This window comes from Dinoponera quadriceps, unplaced genomic scaffold (assembly GCF_001313825.1).
Source record: "Dinoponera quadriceps isolate SergipeBrazil2010 unplaced genomic scaffold, ASM131382v1 scaffold405, whole genome shotgun sequence".
In the NCBI taxonomy this organism is placed as follows: domain Eukaryota; kingdom Metazoa; phylum Arthropoda; class Insecta; order Hymenoptera; family Formicidae; genus Dinoponera; species Dinoponera quadriceps.
The window spans coordinates 3,431,922-3,440,408 of NW_014554754.1; the positions used below are offsets into that span (position 1 = coordinate 3,431,922).

The 8,487-nt window shown below is 48.7% G+C and overlaps 1 protein-coding gene across 1 annotated transcript in view; it reads right to left on the reverse strand.

The window, feature by feature from the left end:
* The window catches only part of LOC106741318, a 206,265-nt gene that overhangs the window by 78,529 nt on the left and 119,249 nt on the right, over positions 1–8,487 (reverse strand). Inside the window, exon 2 of the mRNA XM_014613157.1 lies at positions 245–447. Coding sequence (XP_014468643.1) covers positions 245–447 — 203 coding nt within the window. The remainder of the gene's footprint in view (positions 1–244; positions 448–8,487) is intronic.

Sequence of the window (8,487 nt, forward strand, 5' to 3'; positions counted from 1 at the left end):
ATTCTTTCGGCGCGCTCTCCAACGGATATCCGCGTGGAAAGTATCGGCAGGCATTACGGAAACACCGACGGGAAGATATTTCAGTTTCGCGCGAATCTCTCTCTCAGGTAGTAGTTTCGTCACGTCGATTAACGCTGCGCGAAATAAGATTCCGTCTCGTAGAACGCAAGACGCCGATTGCAAGACCATCAGCAAGGAGCCGACAGCTTGATGTAAGGCGGGAGTTTCAGCGGAGACAACGCACCTCGACGTTTACGCCGGGTTGGGTAAACATCAATATCCTCGGGTTGCTGTCCGGCACGTATCGGAAGAACTCGTGCTCGTCCTTGTACCATTTAACCGAGTAGAGCACGTTGCCTCCCAGCAGTCGCCACTCACACATCAGCTCGACAGAGGAACCCACCACGGCTTCCTTCGGCACCTTAAACTCCACTTTGATCTCGCCACCTGAAACATGAGCGCATTCACTTTGAGCATTCGTGCAAAACGGGTGACCTACTATAAGATGAAATCACTGATTTAGGCTAAGAAGAACCCGAAGAAGGCAAACTTTAACGTCACATCGGACGATTAATGTGTCGGATTAGCGGGGATTACGCGCGAAAGCTTCTTGGAGAGAAACGGAGGGAGAAAAATCTTTATTTCGAAATACTTCATTTTCCGTGATTTTGTAATTTTTCCCATTCTCGTTCGGCGATTCGTCAGCCAACGTTTGTGCAGTAATTTTTCATCCTCCGATCCTGTAGTGCTCGCTGTAGTTGCACCAGGATACTCTCTTCCAGGACACGCGAACTATAAAATTGGGAAGGACGCAAGGTTGGTTTTGAAGGTAGCCCGGCTTTCACGAATCGCGATCTCGAGCACGCTCTAATTCTCAACCCTGAATAGGGTCCCCAATCTCGCAATTCGCGCAATTTCGGGGTCCTATTTCGTTAATCCGCGGGCGCACGGACACGAGAGGCGACGTTTATAGTCGCGGTCGCCTCGCAATTACCGCCCACGTCTGTCAGCCGAATGCGGGCACGGACGGTAAAAGGGTGGCGTGTGTTAAGCGCGAGAATAAATACGCGGTTACCGGGGGTTACGGGTCGGGGCAAACGCCACTGCGAGTTTCGCACCGGCGATCCCCCGAAGTTCCCTTCCGAAACTCGCACTTCACTGTACATACACAGATAGCAGAAGCTGCATGGAGTTATTGCCGTAGAAGCTCGTAGAATAGGCGTTTCGCGAACGAGCGCGAGCGAGCTTTCGGGTCCGATGGAAAAATATACGAGCGAAGCGTAATATTATTATTATTACCTGTTTATATTTACGGAAGAATTCCCTTTGATGCAATCGATTACACCGATATATAATTTTGTAAAGTAAAAAAAAGTAAAAAAAAGAGGAGAAAGATAAGGTGCAAGAATTTACGTTAAGGAAGATAAAATAGAGAAAGTATTATAACATTTTTAGGATGCGTATATTTTTGAAATTATTGAAATAACGCAGCAGAAAGCCTACCTTTCTGTAAGCCACGGATACAATCATGCACGTGACAATATACAATATATAACAGTATAATATATATATATGTGTGTGTTAACACAGGCGTAAAATAATTATTCAACTAATGAAGAAACTCACCCGACAGCTGATTGACTGATTTAAGTAGCGGATAATTAAATGTGATATTCCTCGGGGAGAAAGATGCGCAAAGAACGCGGGAGACGCGCGTAATTAACGAGACATTCGTGTCAGCGTCGGATCACCTCGCTCTGCAGCGAAGTATAATCCGGCATTTCGCCGTCGTCGCGTCACACCCGCATACCCCCGTCGTTAATATTCGAAAATCCTTTTGAGACATCGCCGGGGCATTGTGAAATGCCTTATTAACCGACTAGCCGCTGCGCGCTCTTATCTCGTTCATATTGAGATAATCAGGAGGCGTCGCGACGCGCACCGCTGAATAATCCCGGTTCGCGTCGGCCGTGGCTCATAACGGGACGCATTATGACGCTATAATGAAGTTCTTTAGTAACGCGAAAACGTCAACGGTGCGCACCGGGAAGATTTATACGGAGCCGGGGCGTGTACGTTAACTCGGCCGGATGGGTCATAATACGGCGCGCATCGGGTTAATTTCGGGGCCCGGGTGGAGAGTGGCCGGACGGACGGTGGTGGCGGGCGGGATGGCGAGGAAAGCGCGCACGGGGATCACGAGCGTGTTGGGTTTAAGTGCGGGGGCCGTTGTCGTTAAAGGTCCATCGAGCGGAATATAGAGACCTCGCTCTCCGCATTGCCCGGCCGGCGTCCGCAATTTACAGTGCCGCGTGTTAAGATTTAATGACGCGCGAATTTCGGCCTCGCGAGTTAAGGTCTCAAAGAGCGCGCAGGGTCGGCCGTGAAGCTCCCTCGAGCGAGAGAGGGAGGGAGAGAGAGAGAGAGAGCAGCAGAAAGCGCGTCCGTGAGTTATGATTCCCCGGCGCGTCGGTAAGAATAAATCTTAATTTTCGCGCACGAGGGCCATACGGACTTTTATAATGCCGCTGCGAATAATATGTGGTATAACCGCGCGGCTTGTTTATCACAAATCGTTTGCCGGTTGTCAAATTTATCGATCGTTAAAATAAATTTATCGCTCATAAATTTATGTCTGATCGAAATACATCCCGCCACCGATTATTTTCCCGAGCAATTCTCGAACGTGAAGGAACATTGAAATGCTTCGTACGAAGCGAGACGGGTGTTGTTCACAGTGTGGGAAAAGTTTTCGCAGCTAATATACAGACTCAATACGGGACACTGCGATGACGTCCCGCGGAATTAGCCTAACCGTAGTGTCAGTCGCAGCTGTTTCCGGTGCCGCGGTTTGCGTTTCGCGACGCGTTTTCGAACGGGGCGTCTCTCACCATCATCGCTTTCTCTCTATATCTCTCGTCCGCGTGTCGTCAATTTCCGTCGTTACAACGACCGAGTCGTTACGTTGCCAGTGGAGTTTGACATCTCATAGCTGAGACTGCATCACTGACATTTCCGCGCCATTTATCAACGGCACCTGCCGTATTGAAAACTGTTTCGTCGCGACCGGCCGATCGGAAAGGAAAGAAGGCGCCATCGATTTTAGTCGCGTGGGCTTTCAATCAGGACGGATTTTAATCACGCGCGATACACGAGTATCATGTGGATCGTCTACTTGCGCCCGGTTTGTGCGCAAAGTGAACATTCCGGGAATATTTCTTGAATGGTAAAATCATCAATTTCACGCTAAGCCTTCTGAAATGTTCACACGTGCCATACGATAGGTTTGCTTAATCAGAAGTCGATCGTCCCTGCGGCAAAATCCGATTGAGAACTTCCTCTTCTTAGAAAAAAGAAAGAAAGAAAACGGGAGTTTCCCTCGTCGCCGAAAGAAGCCGCAAGACAAAGCTCCCTTCGGAGTGCGTTGAAAGTAGCGACGGTCCGTTATCCGCGTTATCGTCTTGCGCCGAGTTCCCTATAATCTCATCCTCTCCGTCTGTTCGTTACTATCTCGGGAAAGACGGCGTATTACGCAAAGGAGCGTCCGATTGTCTCGATCAAAGTCTCTCGCGAGTCGCCTCATATTGCTGTCGGGTTTCCTTCGCATTCTCTGGACCGTCGACGGGAATATTTCTTGCTCATCGCGGACGTTAAAGCTAAGTCTCTCAAGCCGTCCGGGTCTTTCAACCGTTTCCTTTACTGTCTGATCTCCGCCGGATTCCATTCAAGTCATGCAAGACTCTTCTCGCGAATTGAAATCGAATGCCTGGGCTACCTCCTCCGCCTTTGCGACTCTCGTCTGTACCGCCGCCGCCATTCGCATGAAATTTATCTCTAAATAAGGTAGACATCCCCGCTCTAGATTTGCGATTTCTCATCCGCGAAGCAGAAACGTTGTGCCAAGTCAAAAACATTTGCCGATGCAAACTTTTCTTCCTTTCGCCCCGCGAAGCGGAATAATATTTCTGACAAGAGAAGCGCGGCTCTCGTCTTATTGTTTCACCGACAGGCATTATTGCCCCGACTTTTCGCACAGCCGCGTACGTGCGGGCGACAGAGTTTACATATAGATTTCATTAAATATATGAATATTCAGAGAGAAGCACGCCGTTCGAACTTCGATAGTCAGACGCCGAATGAAAATTCCGAAGAAACAAGGCTCCCCGTAATTAATAAAATATAACGTCTCTCGTGCACTGTCCGGTAGCTAGTTTAAATCCCGGTGAATTTAATCTCTCGTGATTCCCAAGGACGGTCGTTTTTGCTCCTTGACAGCCAGGCAAAATAAAAATTGGCGGCGAGTCTCTTCTCGAGCGCCGTTAGCGCCTTAAGCTGCCGGAAAAATCTTTCAGACTCGGTGGTGTAGCGGCCGATGTAACGCGTAACAAGTCGCGCGGGCAACGGAATAACAAGCCGTTCGCTCATCCGTGCCTCCATCTCCTCGCTCATAATCGGAGCTCGTTAACCGCGCGGGAACGGCCGCGAGAACTGAAGTTTACGGTGCCGTGATTGCGAGCGCTCGTTTTTCCGATTGCAGTCGTTCCCGCAACCAATTTCTGCCGGCCGCGCGGAAGCTTGCGGCAGCGTGATTCGGGAAACGGCTTCCGGCTAGCTCTCGCGAGTCGAAACCTCATTACCGCCCCGAGGCTCGCGCGATTGTGAGATAAATAAGAGAGAATGAGCGGGGGGCTGGTTTACGTGTCTCTCGCCGGGCACACACACGTACACAGAGGTGGGGTATTTCGGGATGTTTTCCTCTGTTTTGCGGATTATGCAAACGCAACGCCGCTACCTTTCGCCGATAGCAGGTCGATGGGAGAAAGACGCGACTGGGGCACTTGCAATTTCGTCGAAAAGGCGCTCTTTGAAGTGGATGTAAACGCGAATGTCTCTTTTTAGGGTGACGCGCGCAAAAGGATTTCCCGGGAAAATGTTCCCGCCCTCGCTCTTATTGCAGATTTCGTTCGATTCTCTGTTCGGCTGCACTCGGTGGAATTTTGTTGATTGACCCGGAAGTGCGACGTAGCTCTCCGCGTTGCTTTGGACGGAGGTGCACGTTCTTTGCTACTTCCTCGTCAACGAGTCACAAGTCGGAGAAAGAGAGAGGGAGCGCTATGGGTGATTTCATGAATATACTTAACGATTTACGAGACTTACATCGTCCGGCCAGACTTAGATGTTAACGTAAATTACACGCGAATATTATACCTTTGTATATACCTTCTGTATATATAAAGAAGTAGCCTCGCGCGCGCGCGCGCGCCCAGGGCTTTACTTTTCCTCTCTTTGATCGAGTAATATCGCTGCTGCGTAAGGGGAACGCCGTAGATCAAGCTGCCCCTGTAACCGGCCAATAAAATATGCAGTCCTCCTCTCGCGCCGTAATGTAAAAGATGAAACTTGTATTTTTCTTCGCCGCTGGGGAAGCTGCGCCCTTTATTTCATCCGTTAACGATAAAATTCTCTTTCTCGCGAGATAACGCGAAGTAACGACCACCAGCATCGGCCGTTGCGCGTCGAACGATCGAGCGTGCACGCGCGCGCGGTATACACGGTAGCTTAAGCGAATGCAAAACGGGACCCTCGGTTGCCCTCGAGGGTTACATTACCTCCAAGTGCGTTAGTTTATTATCCGCCATCGCGCGAACTTGGATCATAAATGAAGCGCTTAGCTCAAACGCCGTTGTTGCAGCGACGTATCCTTTTAATTCTCCTCGGCAGTTTCTTCCTGAAGCATCCCGTTGCGGCTACTGGCCTCGTTGTTCTCCCCTCTCTCTCTCTCTCTCTCTCGGCGTTCTGATAAAAGGACCGGTCGGTGCTTTTGAAGTTACAGCGTGCTTCTCAATTAACATGGAAATAAGCGGCGCGCGGAATATTGTTCGTCCTCATACGTGGGGTCGTGGGAATTTTGCGGTACAACAATCGTGAATAGTAAAACCGAGACGATTTTTCGGACGGGGCGAAAGAGTAACTGTGAAAATTACGTAATCACGCGCGTCATGAATGCACTTGAAGTAGCTCTTTTAATTTATTATCGCGCGGTTGTAATTCTTGCCTCCGACCGTGCTGTTCGTAACGTCGGTCGTCAGTCGCCATTAATGGAGCTATCGCTATAGCTGAAGCACCATAACACGTAAAGCTGAAATATATATTTCGCCTTATCGTAAATTTGTCCAAGAGCGAGCACGCGGTATCGTTCGCAGCTGGAAATAAAATCAACGGCGCGGAAGAGCCCGGCAGGTGTTGAGGCGCCATTAAAGTACACCTTAATGAGGCCCGGATGCGTAATTAGTAAATCGGATTTACGGTAATCCTGTTTGTACCGCGATCGGAAAGAAACAAGACTCCAGAGGCCGCCTAACGAGATTGCCGCGGAAAAACGCCAGGCCGCGCATTTCTCTTCCCGATGCGCTCCTTTCCTCCGCTCCCCTTTCCCCGCCCTCCTCTCACTCGATTTCTTCCTCTCGCGTTATGACTTCTCTACTTTCGGATACGCGTTTCCGCCAATTCATTCCTCGCGACCGGGCGAAAGAAGTGAAAATCGTCCGGTGTCTTTTTCTCTCTCTCTTTGCTTTTCCTGCGACGCCTCATCTTTCGCTCTTACTTTTACTCCCACACCTCTGACATTTCGCTTTTCTCTCGGCTTCGCGAGAGAGGAGCCTTTTTTAACCCGAGATCCTCACCGGAGGCTTGATAATTGTCGCGGCGACGCTAAACTCACGACGCGGTCCGCCGCTAGGTTTGCATTATGGTTTCCACCCCTCGCTAGGCACCGGCGGCGAGTTTAACCTGTTGTTATTACCGCAGAAAACCGGAAGAGCTTAAAGCGGATTAACCGCCTTTTTTATTCCCCGTCTGCTCCGGTTAGGTCGGCGGTTGCTAACTGCTGCGTCCTTAGTCACGTGAATCCGGTTTAAGAAGACCTGAAGATGGAAACCGCGGCCGCGCGCGCGCTCTTTCAGCATATTGCGCTATCACATTCAGATCCGGTTTTTACAATTACGATGATAACCTCGCAATACCTGATATCCGGGATTTTGTCGAGCGGTCTTATCAAGAACGACTGTTTTCAATGTTGATTTCTTCCATCGCGTGACGCTCTGCTCGGATTTATCTTTTCTTGCCTCACATTTCGTCATTTAATATCACTCAAATCTACATTTTACCGTCACAGTAAATCTGCGATTTTATCTCAATAAGTCGCTTTTTCATTAGCCCGAGAAAATTGTGTCGAGAAAATCACGCAGTATTATCGGTTTACTGCATTAATCACAATGCGTGATTTGTTGTTTGCCGAGAGAATCTCATCTCAGATAGAAGGTTCAGCTCCCCCTCACCTCTCTCTCTCTCTCTCTCTCTCTCTCTCTCTCGCGGTGTTAAATCATATTTACGTCGCAAGTTTTATTGGTGTTACGGGTGTAAGAAAGTTCGACGGTAGCCTTTATTGGCCATCGAGTCATACTGTTTCTGCGGACATAAAGAGCAAACTTGTTTCGCTTCCGAGCGAAATCGCGCTTTTGATCTCGCGCTTTCGAGCATGCACCGATATAAAATTCTTTGAGATAACTCCCGCGTCTTCGGCTGCAGAACGTGTTACTTAAAGTTCATGATTTAATTTCGATAATGCAAAAGTTGACTCCCGCCCGCTAGCCCGCGCGCGATCAAAGTTTATTATATCCTTCTTATATCCTCCGACGCGTCGAGGACGAGGAAAGCCTTATAATTTATTCGAGTGGATTTTTAATATCCACACTCGAGACTGACGCGTGAACGAACTTCACGAATATCGAGTATCGTTCGATCTGTCAAGAAGAAAAACATCGAGTGGTTTCCCATCGCAACCGTATCTCGACGCGGGAAATAAAGCGTTTCGTATTCGGATTGACGTATAGATTCGAGCTTTCGCGAAAATTAAAACGGACCGTCATTGAATCTTCTCACAGTGCCTCTGTGAAAATTGCAGCGCAGTATATAACACGATTTATTATATAATGAATATTATTTTTCAATATACTTCGTCGGTGAACTCTCGATTTTATCGCACTCGACGCATTTCACGTTACACCTTACGCTTTTCAGTTTATTATTAATATCTATGAGTCGTTTACTCTTCCCCTCTATCTCTCTCCCTCTCTTCTTTTGGCGCAATTTCCATATCATATCGCTCTCTCTCTCTCTCTCTCTCTCTCTCTCTCTCTCTCTCTCTCTCTNATCACATATTTCATGGGGATAAAAAGGTGCAATGCGCGTGCTCCCTTAGAATAAATATCCCCGGAGATTAAAACTTCATACAAGAAATTTTTAATCAATCCACGTACAAAGCTACCCTTCCCTCGGGACCATAATCAGCGCTCGCTTCAACGAGTGACGATCCATGAAGTTTTAAGCCTGCCGTATTTACTGTGTCAACGTGGTTGAAATGCGGTCGACATAGTCGCATAATTAAAATCTATGCGCGCAACGCGAGGAGCTGCAGTCCCCCCCCCC